This window comes from Octopus sinensis, unplaced genomic scaffold (assembly GCF_006345805.1).
Source record: "Octopus sinensis unplaced genomic scaffold, ASM634580v1 Contig02042, whole genome shotgun sequence".
Classification (NCBI taxonomy): Eukaryota; Metazoa; Mollusca; class Cephalopoda; order Octopoda; family Octopodidae; genus Octopus; species Octopus sinensis.
The window spans coordinates 997056-1016314 of NW_021825323.1; the positions used below are offsets into that span (position 1 = coordinate 997056).

A 19259-nucleotide genomic window follows, 5' to 3' on the forward strand; every position below is an offset into this window, starting at 1 on the left:
AAATAGAATACCGCTTTATTACCGCTTAGAGTTTTCGTGTGGTTATTTTATTTTTTAGATTAAATACAATGATCTATCAATCAAATAATGAAATCTCATCAACCACCGAAATAGACGAAGTTAACTTTTTTATTTATAATATGATTAGCGTAAATTAACTCTATATTTCCGTTGGCTCTTAAAAACTGCAAAAAAATCTGATATAACTTTTGTTATATCAATCGAACACAAAATTTCGTCATCCGATTTACGTTCTCGTCTTGGGGATTCTTCTCTCTACCATTCCGCCTGTGAGGAGCTTGGCATTTTAGACGGAACGCAGATTCTTGGTATCCCTTCTATATTTAAGTGTTAGGACACGTAGAGATTATAAAAACTCTCATAAATCACGGATTGATGGAATCTCCAGAGGATATTGGATTATTGGCATATAAATTGGGAATATTGGACATGGTTTTGTTTTTTTTGGACATATTTTTAGATCGCTCATTGCAAAATCATTGAATCTTTAATGAAATTTGTAATTATTGACTTGTGTGGTTTTCGATGTAAATTGGGACAAGTCTTTGACCCCACAGAGGCCATTGTAAAATGGATAAACGACGTGGAATTTTTTATTTTTGAAAATAAAAACGAACTATACGCCTCTTTTGACCACATTTTGGAAGCTAAGTCATCTTGTCTTGTAAAATTGTTTGGATTTTTATATCCTGATTTGATTGGTTTGTTTTTTATTTGATTTGTTTAGAGCAGAGTGGAATAGTTTGTGGACTAGATTCAATGAGAGAAATCTGTGATGAATTCTTTCCGGATATACCATCATTTAGTACTGAAGACATTTTTGTGAGTCACCATTCTCTAAGGCTCTATTTTTTGTTGATCTATTCGTCAATTTATAAAGCATTTTCCGAGAGAATTTCGCCATTTTTGCACAACCGAGCAGCTAATTCAGACGGATTGCTGTGTAATGTCAATTTTGATGAAATTTACTGTTTTTATTTTTTGGAATTTTTAGATGACAACAATTTTCAGGAGGATTCTGTCAATAATTCTCAATTTTTTACTTGCAGGAGTTCTTTCCCCGTGGATTACTCGTTGGACTGTTCAAAAGATATATCCTCATTAAGCATAAAAGAATCACTGAATTGTTTTTGAGTTTTGTGAATATATTTTTTAGTGGAGGCCATCAATGAAGTGGAAGGTATTGAAGAATCTGCCGTTTCTCAAATTCATGATCAAAATGACATCAAACTCGAGAATTCGAAAGATTTTGTGCAACCCCAAAAACGTGTGTCATCGAAAGAAGAACAAGGTGGTCGAGAATTGCCTATCCTACAGAGGTCTCTGTCACTTGTCAAGAAATCGAAATAAACCCAAACAGTACAAATTCAGGAGAGGAAGATGTTTTCAAACCTTCACTTTTAAGTGATTGTCGTTTAAGCCGAGATATTAATGATGGCAGACGTCGATTTTATTAGATTATGCTTAGATGTTCACTTTAGCACGAATGAAATTCAAACTGTTATTAATTTGGAAAGTACGTGTCTCAAAAGAAGTTCGAATGTATCAAATCTATTTGATTACTGCGATCTAACCCAAGAGGATGATTCCCTCGAAGGTAATTTTGATTTTATTTTTGTAGAAATAAACATAAAATATGACGTTGAGATTACTGACGATGAAGAAGTCATTCCATGCAAAGTTGAGGAGGATGTTTCCCTTGAAGGTAGTTTTGATTTCATTTTTGTAGAAATAAACACCAAATATGAGGTTGAGATTACTGACGATGGAGAAGTCGCTCCATGCAAAGTTGAGGAGGAAGTTTCCCTTGAAGGTAGTTTTGATTTCATTTTCGTAGAAATAAACACCAAATATGAGGTTGAGATTACTGACGATGGGAAAGTCGCTCCATGCAAAGTTGAGGAGGAGGATTCCCTTGAAGGTAATTTTGATTTCATTTTCGTAGAAATAAACATTAAATATAACGCTGAGATTCCTGACGATGGGAAAGTCGCTCCATGCAAAGTTGAGGAGGAAGTTTCCCTCGAAGGTAGTTTTGATTTCATTTTTGTAGAAATAAACACCAAATATGAGGTTGAGATTACTGACGATGGGGAAGTCGCTCCATGTAAAGTTGAGGAGATTTTTGAAGGTTGTGTTCTTAATTGATTTGTTCAGAAACTGATGAAAACGTAGTCGGACTTAATTTTGTCAGAGAGAATAGGCAGAATTCGTTTTCAAACGATTTCCAACTGATTAGTGATGAGTCGTTTGAAAATTTCAGTTATTACTAATTGTATGATAAGCATAGTTCCGATTTGTTCCAATATTCAAGATTTGGAGTTCATAGAAGTAGACCCGGATGAAGCATTTTTACCAATAATTGACGACGAATGTTATTCTCAAGTTGTCACAGAAGAATTAGAACCCCTGGTTAAACTTAAGAGGACGTGTTGGAGTAGACCGTCATTGTTTATTTGTTAATTAATTTTGTAGGCCTTTTCAACAAATCGACAGCAACTTGCAACAAAAAACAGTTTTTTGTAAAATAAAATATTTTTTTAGAATAGTCCTGACAATGTACAGAAGGAAGATGAATTCACAGTCCCTCAAACTGGAAATACGGAATTTGAGTTGTGCGGGGACTCAAGAAAATGTGGTGAAATGGAAACAGAGAAAATCGTTGAAAATAAGCAAAAGAACGAACAATACTTTTTGGATTTTGAATCGCATCCAAATTGGAAGGAAGCTCGATTACGTCGTGAGAATAAAATTAAGACCGGAACTCGTATATCGTCCAGAAGGTATTAACGTGTTTATTAGTTCACAAGGATTAATTCGGCGGGAAATTCTTACGTTAACAAAATGCTTTCGACAAGAGATCGTAAATTTGTTTTTTTATGTCTTTAGTTCCGGTTAAAGCTGGGGCTAAGCCTCGGACAAATAAATCACGTATTGTGAATGCTATAAAAAATGTCTTACTTCCGGGACTTGTTGACAGAGATTTGCAAAAGACCGTGCTTATGGTGGTTTTGTGTTTTTATTCGAGGATGTCGAGAACTGTCGAGATGTTCAACATTTCCTGGTTTACTTGGGAGGAGGACTTTTGAAGTATAAGGGAATATATTCGCACAAGGGGCAATCTGCCTCCAAAATATCCGGGTCGGGGCCAAATGTAGTCGATGACTGCATAGTTTCAACTTTTTTCAAGTATTTGCTATTTTTCCATTTATAGATTTGACTGTGCTTCTAAAAAATTCACCCCTCTTGATGGAGTTAAACATTTCTCGATACAAGTGGACGGATTTTCTCTGCTGAGTCCAATAGCACAAACAAAAGCACTGTTACATTCTCGTGGTTTCCATTAATGCTTATTTGTTTTCTTAGTATTATTTTTTTGCTTTTTTATTTTAGTATATTTATTTGGATCCGTCATTTTTTTAAGTTACACATTTCAGTTTGATAAATTAATATGATTTTATTATTAAAATATAGTTTTAGCAAATTAAATATTCTCTTATTTAAGGCAAATAGAAGAAGCTTCTGAAAAGCAATTTTATCGGTCTTTTTCTCCTCTTTTGACTATTCGAATGTTTTATTCTATTAACTAATACAGATAACCTCCTTTGGGGCAAACCTCTGGCTTGGGGAACCTCTATTTTTGGGTAGTTTTTTTGAAAAGATATAATTTTATGCGTTAATTTCTAGATTTGAAATTACCGGAACCCCGAAGTGGGGCACATGATTTTTAATTTATATCATATTTGCTATTAAAATGAACTGGGCTGTTCGGACAAAATTTCCCACAAATATTATCGTCTCCTCTCCTCATAATTTATCCCAAAAGTTGATAAAATTGTTTTTGAGGCTTTCAACAAGACAAGGGAAGAATTTATTCCTATGTCCGGTCCTTTTTTAAAAAACATTGCTTTCAAAGTAGCAAGGATGTTGAATTATTCGGCGTTCAGAGGGTCCGATGACTGGTTGGAAAAATTTAAGAAAAGACATCAGTTGCCATTACAAATGACAAATGATTAGCAAAAGAGAAAAATTGTTTTGTTACTTGATAGCGCAAGCTGTCGTAAATATATCCATCTTTCCAACATTGAATTATTTTTCTTTCAAAAAAATAAAACCTCATTAATTTAACCGTTAGACATTGGTATTATTAAATCTTTTAAGTCCAATTATCTTAACGCTTATTGGATTTACTCTTTATTTTGAGTAAAAAAATAAATCTTCGTAATGTTATAATAAATTTAAAAACGTGGCAAAATTTAATCCTGAAACAATAACGAATTGTTGGGAAACAATTAATACTGTCGGCAACAGATTCCTAGTTCAAATTTTTTAGTTGACAGTGAGAATGAAAATTTGGACACGATAATTGCAGACGTAATTGCTGAAAATGAAGAAGACAATGATAATGAGTCAATATATGATCAAACTGAATGCAACTGTTCACACTTGGACACGATAATTAATAACCTTGGAGAGAATATTCACCGTTTGTTTCCAGATTAAAATTTCAGAAAAATATTGGGCATAAATATGAAGAAATCTGCAACAGGAAACCAATAACAGATTATTTTTGTGTAATAGAATAAAATTTTTTTTTACTTAAAAACTTTTCTACTTAAAAAATACTCTAATTATCAATAAAATTAGTGGAAAAAAAGTTTAAATGTTCTTAAAAATACTTTACTTATTTATAAATTAATGACAAATATGCTAAAACTTAAAATGTTTATAAAAATGAAAAAATTTTAGACCTCCATTTTTTAGAAAACCTCCATTTTTAGGGCAATTTTTCAAAATTGATGCCTCAAATGGAGGTTATACTGTATCAGTTTTCAGAGTTCAGTTTCTTGGTAAATAAAATAATTAATGATTATAAATTAAAAAAGGATAATTTGGTTGACAGTAGTAATTAAGCGATTCAAATTGAATAGTTATTTAAAATTCCGAAATAAATTTAAGCAGCAATTCTACGACTGACGAAATGCAGTTATTTGCAACGTTGATTACGTCATGACCGGATACAGAATTTCCATGATCTTCAAAAGCACTGCATTTATTGGAAATAAGAGATATGGCCACTACTTTCATTCCAGAGTTAAACGCGCAAATTGCCTCATGGGAAGTACTCATTCCTATAATGCATTTAAAATTACAACCAACCAACTGCGTCACAATTATTTCTTAATAAAAAATTTATTTCAAAAGTCGTTTCATAATGAGGACCGGCTACAGAGGCGTAGATCCCGAAATGAACATTATCCATTTTCAGGATTTTTGCACAGTTTATTAGTTTTAAGCTTAATTCTCTATCATATATATAACCAGATGAAAAAAACGGAGAACGCAATCTGTCACAATTCTATGAGTAGATAAAAATAGGTTACGATACTTGGCTTTCAATTGCAAATTTGCTATTTCCTGGGAAATAAATGTGATCCTTTATTATCATCAAGTCTCCAACATTGTAGGATTGGTTAATCCCTCCTGCGGCGTTAGTCAATATTACTATGTCTACTCCTAGTAGCTTGAAAAGTCTAATTGGTGTAGATATCTAAAAATGGAATTCTAAACTAACCGAAGATGGATTATGACCTTCGTACAAATGAAACCGCCCTTGTTGAACAATTATAGATTTTCCACATGGTGACATACCAAAAACGAACCTTCCCTGATGAGAAGGAGCTATTGAGGAATAAAGTAACAAACTACCTGTAGGAACTTGTAAGTTTGGAATGTCACTAAAAGGTATAATGATTTGGTTCGTTAAAATATTGATGATTTCTCCAAGTCCGGAACCACAGACTATTCCTATTGATGGTAAAACATTTATCCGTTTCATCAAATAAATCTTCATTTCTTCGACATTTTTATTTGAAGATGTTGTCATTAACAATTTTGGCTTTAAAACCACCTAAATATGATTAGATTTACAATTTATGTGGCTTAAATAAACTTTTTAAAGTAATTTCAATTTTACCGCAAACCGCAAATTAAAACGCAATTTCCTTCCAGTAAAGTTTGACACACTAGCCTTTAAGATTAGTTAAATTGTAGAAGGGAATAACAAAATCAGACCAAAAAACAATTAATTTCATGATTTCAAAAAAGCATAAAAATATATTTATTGATTTTCGATAACTAAATGCGTATGTGTAGTCAAAGTTAATTATAATACATACTACTCAAAATACTTATGAATCAATTAAAAAATTGAAAAATTATATTTTCTTAAGAACAGTTTCCTGAATTCAATTAAGAAATTGAAAAATAATATTTTCGTGAGAACAATTAGCCCATAGAGATTAAAATATTGATAGACAGGTAAATCTTGTTACTACATAATTTTTTAGATTATTATATCAAGTTTTTTTAGTCTGCCTTTTGCAACATACAATGAAAATAAACAATAATTTATGAAAAATAATTCAATTGCGATTCTGAGAAGCAACGTCTTCTCAATCATAAGTAGTTTTAGATTAAAACTAACTTAATAAAAGTTCTGACTTGACAATTTACAGAAATCTTTGTTATTTGTTTTTTACCTAACCAATTTGTTCTGGTTTTGACGGTGTTCTTGGTTTAATTAATAATTTGTTTTTTTCACAAACGCAATAAAGCAATCGAAAATTTCAGATCTTCTCACTGAAAAAAATAATGTAAATATATTTTATCTAAAACTCTCAGGAAAAAACATTTTAATTATATTCTCCTTGTTCAAAGATAAAAGATTCTCGCTACATCTTGAAAGTTTCTCTGTTTCTTAAAAAATCTAGATCTTTTTTCTTTGTAGTTTTTGTTTACTTGTAACAGATCTCCGTTAAGTAAGTCGGTAAAGTAGTATTAGGCTCCCGCAAAATCCTTCCTGGACCTGTACGAAGTAGTTTTCCGTCATAATTTTTAACCAAAACTTGTGAATCTATTTTTAAAAGATACCCAAACAATTTCTATTTTGCATTTAGATTTTCATCTTGGACTCAGTTTATTTTATGACGTTCCCTGTCTGATTCTGGTACAAGCTGCCTATGTTTTCAGTTTTTTCTTTCTTTGCACGTAATGTTCTACAATTGTATATTAGAATAAGAACTACAAACGCATTTTAGTTTTTGTCTTTGTTTTCGGGTCTGATTGTCAGTAATTTTTTACGTTTATGTTTATTGAATCCCTGAACCATTGAAAAAAGCCATTTGGTCATGTTTTTATAACATTTCGAATGATTTCACAATAATACAAGAAAAAATCTAGATTATCTTCATAAATTATCTTGGTGTCAAAAGGGCTTAAGACAATGAATCTTCATGGTCTCTTACGTGATATAAAACAAAATATGAAGTAGTTTTTTTCAGTTTCTTTTCACTAGTTTTAGTATAACTTATGTCGTCTAAGTTAAAAAATAAATTTTTTTGATGAATAAAATCGAATGCTTGAAAAATGTCTATTGAAAATACCACTATTAATTATGATTATAATTATTCAGAAAATCTCAATTAAAGTTGATTTTCATGGGTTCATTATTTATTTCGAGCTAGAAAGTTCTTTACCTGGGGTTGGGTTATCTTGCAGGCAGAATTAAGTGGTATCACGATCCGGGATTGTGATGCTCAATTGGGAATGCTACTTCAATCTAATCTCCTTGCTTTAATTCTGCCATTATAATTTCTAAAGTCTTTCTCAGAGCGACGGATTAGACATACAGACTCTTACGAAGACGTCAATCTTGATAAAACATATGTGATTTCTGTAGTACTGTGAAGTCGCCTTATCGATTAGACCCAGATCCTAAGTCAGGTGATCGTATTTGTGGAACTTTTCAACTTTTACGTGCTTCATTGAAGCTTATGACATTATTCAGACTTTGATTAGAGTTATTATGTCGCGAGCGCAGCGAGCGACCGAGCGCAGCGAGCGACCACTCAATTTCTAGATCCGATCAATCAACAAATCTATAAATTGACAAATACCCAGGAATAGGAATAGGAAGTTTTATTGGAAACAGAGAAGGGTTAAAGGTTAGGGGGGAGTTTGTATAATGAAACAATAGGACTACCCTATCGACTTCTTCCCAGAAAAAAAAGAGACCCCCTCAAGTAAATTTTTTTTTTTTTTTTTTTTTTTTTTTTCTTTTCTACCTCTGCAAGTACGTCCCAGTGACAATTGAGTGGATTTATAACCACTTATAGCTTTTTCGACAGTTTCACCGACCATGGAGGATTTACTTTCAAGCCACAGGGGATTGGATCTTCAACTTTTTGGTGGTAAGCAAGCTTCAAAGCGAGCCTGCGAGACTTTTCAAATTTAGTTAAGATGGTGTCCTTCTTTTTAGAGAAGTACCATCCCTCTTTTCCGTATAGTAGTCCCGGTAGGATCACCGTATTGAAAACGTAGAGGAAAGTATCAGGCTCCAAATTTAACTTCCTCAGGCAGAACAGAGCATTAGTTGCTTTCCTTTTACTTAATTTTGCGTTTTCGAGATAGTTTCCCTTTTCATCGATGAACAAGCCAAGATATTTAATTGAGTTTTGTCGAGGTATGTTCTTGATCAGGCACGGTAAATTTATTAAATTTCTGCTTTCTGTGATTCTCAGTAATGCGGACTTCTCACGCGCAATAATGAACATATTTTCATCGCACCATTGCTCCACTGTATTCATATATGATATAATCCTTTGTTCGGATAAGGCAGGTTTCGATGAAATGTCAAGGATTACAACATCATCGGCGTATATCAAAATTTCCGTCCGTGTGTTGACAGGAGACGGCAGATTGCTCATCACAATGTTGAATAATAGAGGACTGAGGACTGATCCTTGAGGGACGCCTCTTTTAAGTTTCAGTTCATCCGAGTCATAGTTCAGAAAGCTTATCACAGAGCGCCTGTCGCGGAGGAAGTCTTTTAGCCATAGGAATAGTCCTTTGTCTATGTGACACTTCGCCAGATGTCTAAGGAGACCGAGGTGCCAAACCATATCAAAGGCTTTTGAGATGTCTAGAGACACAATTGTCAGACACTCTTTGAAATCCAGAGCCTTTACAATCGACGAATTGAGTGTATAAAGACAGTCAGCACAGGAACGACCCTCCGAAAGCCCCACTGCACGTCTTTGAGATAACCATTTCTCTCGACGTGTTCAGAGAGTCGTTCAAACATTACCCTTTCCATTATTCGACTGATGGTAGGAATTAGGCTTATAGGCCTATAACTTGTCGCCAAGTAACCAGGTTTTCCAGGCTTCCGTATCATCCTTACCTCCGTCAGTTTCCATGAAGAAGGGACGTATCCCAAGCTCACACTGCGGGAGAAGAGACATCCCAAATATTCGTAAAGTTGCTTGGGAGCTTCTTTGAACATGCGCATGGTTATCTTGTCCTTTCCCGGAGCGTTATTTTTGGAGTATCTAACTGCATTTTCCACGTCTTTGCACGTTATAGATTCCGAGCACATTGGTAATGAGCTAAGATTGTCTTCCAACTCTTTTTCCATATCAAACAAAGCTGAATCAGATAGATTTGTATCCGGATTGACTTCTTGTATTCTTTTGAGACTATCAGCAAATATGTTCGGGATTTCTTCATGAGATGCAGGGGATCCATCTTGTTTTAGCAGTTAGGTATAGTTCTCAGACGTCGAGGTTAATTTCGAGTAGACCTTCCAAAAATTTGTACTTCCTTTATGTAGCTTTTTGCACTCAGTATTCCATTTTTTATTCTTCGCCACCTTCGCCGATTTTCTTATTTCTTCCGTAATGGTGAAGATTTCACTTTCCAAAACGGACCGGTCACGAAAATCTGACAAATACCTGGTATTTGGGTTTAAATATATTCGATAACAAAATTTAAAATCGATGCCAAAGCAGAATGAGCTTTAAAAACCGATTTCATAAATAAAAATAATATTTTAAAATTTATAATGGATATTTTAGAATAATGAGAAAAAATCTAAATGCTTCATAATTTATTAAAATGTCAAAACAAGAATCTTCTGAAGGAGCAAGCCTGTCTGCACAGTTCATTTTTGATTAGAAGACCTAATTTAGAGATTAAAACGAAAAAATAGCAATGAGATCTGTTAAATTATTACCCCCTCACAACCTAAACCAAATTAGCGTTCAGTATTCATTGATTTTACTTTTTCTATTAAGGTCTACTTATAAATTATTTTATGGGATTCAATGGAAAACTTAAGTTATTTCAATTTTAATTTTAAATCATGTTAAAATTTTAAATAATTTAATAAATATATTTGTTGATGACAGGCTTGTTAGCTGTCAAAGTCGCGTCTAGCGCTCGGTCGCGCGCTGCGCTCGCGACATATTAAGTTTCGTTCCTGTCCAGAAAAATTTGTCTGGCTTGTTTTTTTAATTCTGAACAGAAGAGAATGAGTCTTAAGGCTCCTTGACTTGTTTATTCCATAGATTTTACATAGATGAAAACACCTGACGACCTCATTGTGGCTCCGTAAGTTATGATTGTTTATCATTCTTCCGCACCTTGCTCCTAGATTGTTCACCGTCTTTTACCCGTATTGCAATAGTGGGACGGTCGGCTCTCATAGACACAAATAAATTTCGTTCCTGCATTAAATATAGTATTGTTTTGCTAAGGAGTTGTTTTCATACTCTAACCACCATGAGGACTCGATGTGTCTACTTTAGGTTCACTCAGGCATTTAAATAGTACAGAATGGGTTGAAGAAAAAAATTGAATATAAATTATATTTTTATCTGAAAAAATAATTTCATAATAAAAAACACAGCATTGTGTGATTATTGGTTTAGTTAGTTAATTATTGTGACCGGTTGAATACGAGCCCAGGTTGAATACGAGCCGTTAAACGAGCCGTCAAAGTGGCGTTATACGAGCCGTTAAATGGCGTGAATGCCGTTAAATCATATTAGGGTTAGGGTCAGGGTCAGGGTTAGGGTCAGGGTCAGGGTTAGGGTCAGGGTCAGGGTTAGGGTCAGGGTCAGGGTTAGGGTCAGGGTTAGGGTCAGGGTTAGGGTCAGGGTTAGGGTTAGGGTCAGGGTTAGGGTTAGGGTCAGGGTTAGGGTCAGGGTTAGGGTCAGGGTTAGGGTCAGGGTTAGGGTCAGGGTTACGGTTAGGGTTAGGGTCAGGGTTAGCGTCAGGGTTAGCGTCAGGGTTAGCGTCAGGGTTAGCGTCAGGGTTAGCGTCAGGGTCAGCGTCAGGGTCAGCGTCAGGGTTAGCGTCAGGGATTAGGGTTAGGGTCTGTTTTCTTTAGTGTCTTTTTTATGATGAATATGTTTATAAATAACGTTGAAATCATTTATAGTTAGAGTTAAAGTTAAGATTAGAGTTAAAGTTGTTACAAACTTGTAATTTGCTAATGTTGCAATTTATAATATCAAAAATAAAAATAATTCACATTATAATTTGCTAATGTTGTAAATAATTTTACTATTTTAAAGCAAACATGGTTCAAATATAAAACATCATTTTTTCAAAAATTTAAAGTTCAATCATTAGTTCGGAACGTTTGCATTTATTGTAATTGGCCTTTTGAATCGGTATATTAATTATCGATCTTTTTAACGGCTCGTATTCAACCGTATCTCATTATGAACCGGTCACAATTATTACTATTAAGAAAATTTGTTCAATCAAATACAAAAACATTTTTAATGTCAATGATTATAAAAGGCCGATATGATTCCTATGCATTGTTTTAAACACATGCTGAGTTGATTTTTGAAGCGAATATGAGACACCATTATAAGATTTTATTTGAATCGTTAGAAAGACTATGTTTCTAGTTTATTTTGAAATAACTTAAAAGAATTACTCGCTTATTTTTTGGACGATTCCTTTTGTTCATTATGAGCTAAATAGCGTCATTTTAATTAAAAGACGATATCTTCCAGAATATGTTGTATCAGTGTAGTCTCAATTCTTAGGTTACGTGAAAAATGACAGTGAATACCAAAATCTGTTCAATGTTCTCCAAAAACCCGTATAAACTACATCTAAATCCGAAAAATACAGACTTATAAAAAAGTGAATCAATTTATGATAATTTTTTTTTTATATACGTAATTTTTTTTTGTAACATACAAGACCAAATAAAGTTTTAATTAATTAGTATGACCCGAGGATAGCGTGTGAATTTCCGCGGACAATTGCACACGAAATCCTCTGGAAGAGCCACGACGTCTCCCGCGGATCACCTGTTTTTTTGGAGATTAGACCACCCAATCTTCGAATGAACGAAAAACTCTCTGTTCCAAAGACTCCAGAAGTCTCCACAGCGATCGGCTGGAAAAGATATCTGTCTGCCAGGAAAGAGTATTTTTTTTTCTTCAACTCTTCAGAACGTTTTGCAGCAGAGCCAGGAAAGGATGCCGAACTTCCGAATGAAGAAGGTCCAAACGTGTCAGGGCAGGTAAAATCCCAAACAAGTGATTTCCCTCTCGTGTACGGGTAGATGGTTACGCCGTCTGGGCGTTTGCCATCCCCTCTATCGAGACCAGCTGGTTCGAGTTGAGAGTGGAATCCGGCAGCGTCCATGGCCCTTTTAATGATGTCATTGGCGGCGGAATGTCGGGGAAAACGAACGGCACTACGAGTGCAAGAAAGTGGGTGCCTAAAAAAAAAAAAAATTTATGATAATTAATGATCGGTATTTTTAATTCCGATAATAACAAAAAACACAAATCGTTATCTGCTTGGAAAATGAAATGAGGATGGAGAGACTGGCATTCTCTATTCACCAAGAATACCACTCATTATTATTATAACACATTCCGTAGGAACATAAACAAAGTTATAATCCCACACGTGTCACAAGCGAAACAATCTTCTGGACCATCCTTGTCCATGCCCCTCTGTTGCGGGCGAGATCCCGCAAAGATTCTAGGTCGTCCCAGTTTTTGAAACTTTTGCCATGAAGTTTGAGATCCCTCTCCAGAACTGCCGGAAGAGTGGATCTAGGTCTTCCACGATATTTGTCTCCATGTTCGGAGAAATAATCGTCCATTGCCCGATTGGCCGGAGCTCTGGGGTCCATTCGCAAAATATGGCCAAATAATTTCCACCGGCCTCCAACGATTTCTTGAGACAACGGCGTAGCATCGTAATGTTTATACAGAGATAGATTGTTAATTTTTGATGGCCAGTGTATTCCGTGTAAGAGACGTAGTTGTTTACGGTGGAAAGAGTCTATAGTCTTCAGTTCAGTGTCCGAGATCCCCCATGTTGACGAGTTGTATAGTAGAACAGGCTTTACGAATGCATTATAGAGCCTTGATCTGAGAGCCCGATTTATCGGCCAAGCTTGGAGCCATTTTTTACGTATTCTGCTCAGAGCCGCAGTAGCAAGCATCTTTCTACGAGAAATGTCTTCACTATCTCCATGTTGGGAGCCGAGTTTGTTGGCATTCCTCCATGTTTCGCCAATTCTGGTGTCCATTCGTTTTATCTCCGTCAATTCAGTTTTGGATGTGTTAATTATCAGGAACCATTTGTTAAGCACCCGTGGGGAATTGTTTAGTAGATGAATTAGATCATCTATGTTGTCCGAGGCAAAGTCCACATCGTCGGCATATGCAATTTCGGTGATAGAATCATTATAGAAAGTTCTCAAATCTCTCAAGGCGGCTTCCAGATAGACTACAAATAGCAGGGGGGAGAGGGAGTCTCCCTGAGGCGTGCCGACATTCGTTTTGAACTGCCTTGAGGAGACTGACCCAATACGAACAGAAAGTTCTGTCTTAGCAAGTAGTAATCGTATCATTCTCACTTCAACGATCATAATAACAAACAGGCACTGAAGAGGAAACGTGCCAGAATACAACGACTCATTAAGAAACTAAACCGTCAGCACACTCTAGACACTCTGGAAACCCTTCTAAACGAAGTCGAAGGGCTCAAGAACGGCGCACAAATGTTTCAGGCCATGCGTCTTCTCAAAAGAAGAAAACCCACCAAACTCAAAATTATCGATGGCATGGGAAAAACCATCTACAAACCTGCAGAGCAAACCGAAATAATTGCTGATCACTTCGAACGTCAATTTAATCTGAACACTGACGATATTGACCCCTTTACATGCACATCAGCACCTCTCAATAAGCCAATCGCAGTTGAGGAAGTCATCCAAGCTGCCAAGAAGCTTAAGAATTGTCGGGCAGCTGGACCTGATAACATCAATGCAGAACTGATCAAGTATGGCCCAATACTACTCATGGAAAAACTGACGACCTCGTTCAATGAGATGTTCGCAACCAATGACCTGCTCCCACTGGGCTCAGGCACACTCATCCCGATACAAAAGGCCAACAAAACCTCCGGACCGGTGGAAAATCTCCGTCCCGTAATACTACTGAACACTCTGAGAAAACTTTTCTCACTCATTACACTCGGTCGCATAACCCGAACTGTTAATGAATATCTCTCTCCCAGTCACAGTGGATTCAGGGCTGGAAGATCCACAGCTGATATAGTCTGGAGTCACAGATGGCGCTGCGCTGTCCAGCAAAAATTTAAAAAATCTACGGTTATCCTTGGTATCGATATGTCAAAGGCTTTTGACTGTGTCCGTCGTGACCTACTTATCGGGGTTCTGGAAAGCTTCCTAGAGGTGGATGAAGTGAGAATACCACTGAGGAATACTAAAACTTTATAAGAAGTGCTGTGGATTTTATTTTAATGTGAAAAGCCCTATTATCGAAGAAATTATAAACAAAACTGCAAAATTTGTAAATTTGTTCAGCTATTGAAAGTATTTTTGAATAAATATACTTAAATATCCGATTCTGATTACATGTAACGGCAAGAAGTCCAAATAAAAGATTCCAGGCGGATCTTATTGATTTTAGAAGATGTAGAGATTTTAACGATGGATATAATTTGATATTAAAAATTATTGACATCTACAGAAAATTCATAGTCTGCAAATTCTTAAAAAATAAATCTGCTTTTGGTAAAACTTAACATTTACTTTTCGAAGTTGGAAATTAAAAAAAATTTGTCAAATTGAATATTTTACAAATCAGTTGGAATTTAAAAATCACCTGATGGATGAACTACGTGAAAAATAAAATCACACATATTGATGGAAGACCAAAACATCCTCAGTCACAAATTTATAGATTTGAAATAAATTCGGGTGTGATTGAACGCTTTAATTAAACATTGAAACGGAGTATGTAAAAGCTGATGGATAATGAAGGAATTAAAAATTAGAAACAATTTTTAGACAAAGTTACTTATTCCTATAATACGACATGTCACTCGGCCTTCAAAAAGTTTAGAGGTATTTTTGGAATTAAAAGTGTGATTCATGAAACACCAGGTCTTATTTATAATTTAGATGAAAATAATGAGGCTTCGTTCGTCAAAGATCAACTTGATGGTAAATTTACGATGTATTTATTTTTAGAAACGAATAATAAAATTTTTAATTTCAATCCTCCAGACATGAATATATCTTATTTTAAAAGAATGAATAAAAAGATGGGAGTACACAGGTCAAAATATGATTTTTAAATATGGAATGAGGTATAATTGAATAATAACAGTTTAAATTTGAATTTTAAAAGATTATGAGACCAACCAGTCATTGAAGCTACACAGATTTGAATCCCCATATAAAGGAAAGGGAAAAGTAAAAAATACAATGTCTAATAACAGATTAATGGTTAGTTGTCTTTCCTGGGGCGCGACATAATAAAACCACAAATATCAGATATGCAAACTATGCTCATTTATTCTGAATATGTAAATCATATTTTAATTTATTATTGAAAATAACTCATAATGTCAGGTCAGTATAAAAGTTTTTTTTACTTTTTATGTTAAAATTAGAAAGCAATTCATTTTACATGTGTTTTCGTTCAAGTTTGTTATTTTTTAAAGTCTATAATTTTCTAATTTATAGAACTTTGAAAAAATAACAAACTTGTTTGAAAAATTGACGAGCTTGGTAGATAAGCTCAATATCTTACAGATACCAAATCTTAATTCAAAATACCAAAAAAAGACTTTTTACATAATATATTTTTATATATGTTAAAAAAATAATTTAATAATAATAAATTTTCCATAGAGATTATTTCAACGCTATTTTTTAACGTGCATGGTTGGTTGTGTTATTTTTAATTTATAAAACTAATAAATATAAAACACTTATTTAAAATATAGGCTGAAGCTTCACTTTTACCACTTCAACTTTTAAAACAAGGAGCTAATGAAGAGAAAGCAGAAACAGCCCGTCTAGTATTTATAACTTTTGAAATCCCTTAGTCGACATTTATCGGAGCATTAGTAATGGGTGAACTTGTTCAGTCGACCCTCGGACCCAAAGGAATGGTTTATATCACCATTATAGTAAAATAGGACAAAATTCTGCAATCTTCAAATATTAACGACCCAGTCCAAGTGACCAACGACGGAGCCACTATTCTCAAGTCCATTGGAGTTGACAATCCAGTTGCTAAGATTCTGATTGGTCGATCCTCATTTTTTATTTTTAAAGACGTTTCACAAAAACAAGACAGTGAAATGGGTGATGGGACAACTTCAGTGGTATTGCTCACATCTGAACTCCTCAGAGTAAGTTCTTTCTGACATTTATTCATAAGGAAGCAGAAATATTGGTTAATAAGAAAATACACCCGCAGACCATCATTGCTGGGTGGAGGAAGGCCCTCGATGAAGCCAAACGGGTTCTAGTAGCAAGTGCTGTCGATAACAGGCTCGATTTTATATTCTAATTCGAATAGTAAAAGTCCGGAAGAATTCCACAAAGATTTGATGAATGTGGCCATGACAACTCTCAGTTCGAAAGTTGTCTCATTCCATCGACAATATTTCGCAGAGTTGGCAGTTTCTGCGATATTGAGAATAAAGGTTTTGGGTTGTTTTGTATATTTTAGGATCAAGGAAGTCTTGAGTCTATTCAGATTATTAAAAAACTTGGAGGCACTTTGAGAGATTCGTTTTTGGACGATGGTTTGGTTTTTTTCCTTAAATATGTTAGGGTTCATTTTGGATAAAAAAATTGGGATTCATCAACCCAAGAGAGTTGAGGATGCGACGATTCTTATTGCCAACACTCCTATGGACACTGACAAGATCAAAGTGTTCGGATCGAGAATCAAAGTGGATTCAATAGCCAAAATCGCTGATCTTGAATTGGCAGAAAAGCAAAAAATGAAGGAAAAAGTCGATAAAATTCTGGCACATGGATCCAAAGTTTTTATAAATCGGTATTTTTGTTATTTTTACGAATTTAGCCAACTTATATACAACTACCCCGAACAGTTGTTTGCTGATGCCGGGATGATGGCCATCGAACATGCCGATTTTGAAGGAGTTGAGAGATTGGCACTGGCAACTGGTTGATTTGTTTTTGTTTCATATTTAGGGGCCGAAATTGTCTCTACGTTTGACAACCCAGGAATGGTTAAACTTGGGAGATGCAAACTGATCGAGGAAATTATGATTGGTGAAGATAGACTTTTGAAATTCTCTGGTTATTGAATATTTATTATTTTTAGGAGTTGCGAAGGGAGAAGCCTGTTCACTGGTTATTCGAGGGGCTACACAACAAATTATTGATGAAGCAGATCGTTCCGTGCACGACGCTCTTTGTGTGTTGTACAGAACTGTGAATGACACCAAGGTTGTTTGTGGGGGAGGTTTGTATTATTATTTGGCTATGCAGGATGTTGTGAAATTCTCATGTCTAATGCGGTCTCGGATTTGGCCAATAAAACTTCTGGAAAGGAAGCAGTTGCGATTGAATCATTCTCTAAGGCGATCAAAATCGTAATTTTAATATTTTTTACTAAAATTAGATTCCAAGTGTGATTGCTGACAATGGTGGGTATGACAGTATGGATTTGATACACCAACTGAGAGCAGCACATCGCCAGGGACTGTCAACCTATGGACTAGGTACTTTTATTTACGTTTATTTGTAGATATGGAGAAGGGATGCATTGGAGATATGAGGGAGCTGGGAATTAGTGAGTCTTTGGCAGTCAAATTGTGTGCACTTTCTTCCGCTGTTGAGACTGCAGAGATGATTCTAAGGGTGGATCATGTTATTCATGCTGCTCCAAGAAAACGAACGAAAGATAATCGTGGATAGATCTAATCACATTACATTTCCTTTTCTGGATGTTTGATTTTGTTATTAGTTTCATTTCTATAAATTAGCTAAGATGGGATTAATATTACTTGAATGGAGGTTATGCTGCTAATAAAATCACTTGTATATAACATTTGATATTTAATAGTGTATTTCAGATACTGTATATTTCATTTAAACAATTCACACTGTATATTTTTCTCGCAAGACATTGAAAGAAAAGACCATAGGAATCACTATTTATCGTACTTAGTTTGAGAAAAGATGAAATTTATATTTTATTAGTAAACATGTGTGATGTTACTAATTGTTGAGCCCAATGTTATTCTTCCAAAACCTACTAGGGCATTAATAATTTAATTTCTGGACATAAGGATAATAAAATCATTTATGTCACGATACATAAATAATTTGACGAATTACTTCCTTACATTTGAAGATGATGAATATAAATTTAGAACAAATTATTACTGTAATTGGAAACCTAATAATTTCGTTGGCAAATCCAGTGAAAAAAATTAAAAATTAATGTTATAAAATGTAATATCGAATATAATTTTTTAATTATGAAGAGACGTCTAGTCAGGAACAAGACAAAATAACTTATCATGTGGAAAGAGAAAATTGTGAAAGTTAGTTTCCCACGGTTTTGAAAAATCTTTAGGAGCAGGAAACATTGTTTTTTCTAGAATCATTCAGTCTTGGACACCTAGCTCATCAATATTCAGAAATTAAAGAAATAATAAATACCACAAAATCGAAGTAAACTTTCATTACTCTTGGTTTTTGGTGCCACACCGGATTTTGGGGCATTTTGAAAATTGGGCGTCTAAACCGGGATCCGGCTGTACAAACACAATTCAAAAATGAGGTAAATAGATTAACCACGGTATATTTGAGATACAAATGAGAAATAGGATATTTTTCTTTACGACTAATACAATTTTCTAGTTCAAGAGTAATTGATGTCAAAATAATGTTCTCAAAAGCTTGAATTTTAATAAGAATGTGGTAAAAATGAGGATATTACATGTATTTCTATTTTCTCTATTTTGTATATAAAAAAAGTAATTTTTATTTATTCACTAAACATAAATAAACTGAATCGAGGTTGCAAGCAAGAATAAATACAATG

At 34.6% G+C, this 19259-nt stretch overlaps 3 protein-coding genes across 3 annotated transcripts; 2 read left to right on the forward strand and 1 right to left on the reverse strand.

Moving 5' to 3' along the window:
* The first annotated feature begins 764 nt into the window (after positions 1–764).
* Positions 765–1371, forward strand: LOC118760932. The gene is made up of 2 exons (XM_036498558.1): positions 765–1147; positions 1178–1371. Exons 1-2 carry the CDS (start codon positions 781–783, stop codon positions 1369–1371), a joined length of 561 nt encoding a protein of 186 aa, XP_036354451.1. The 5' UTR covers positions 765–780.
* An 11422-nt stretch (positions 1372–12793) lies between these two features.
* Positions 12794–13762, reverse strand: LOC115227192. The gene has a single exon (XM_029798102.1). The coding sequence runs from the start codon at positions 13760–13762 to the stop codon at positions 12794–12796; it is 969 nt and encodes a 322-aa protein (XP_029653962.1).
* A 162-nt stretch (positions 13763–13924) lies between these two features.
* On the forward strand, positions 13925–18761 carry LOC115227193 (T-complex protein 1 subunit beta-like). Its single transcript, XM_029798103.1, has 6 exons — positions 13925–14617; positions 16171–16245; positions 16905–16980; positions 17529–17653; positions 17829–17928; positions 18697–18761. Exons 1-6 carry the CDS (start codon positions 13925–13927, stop codon positions 18759–18761), a joined length of 1134 nt encoding a protein of 377 aa, XP_029653963.1.
* Positions 18762–19259: the final 498 nt, after the last annotated feature.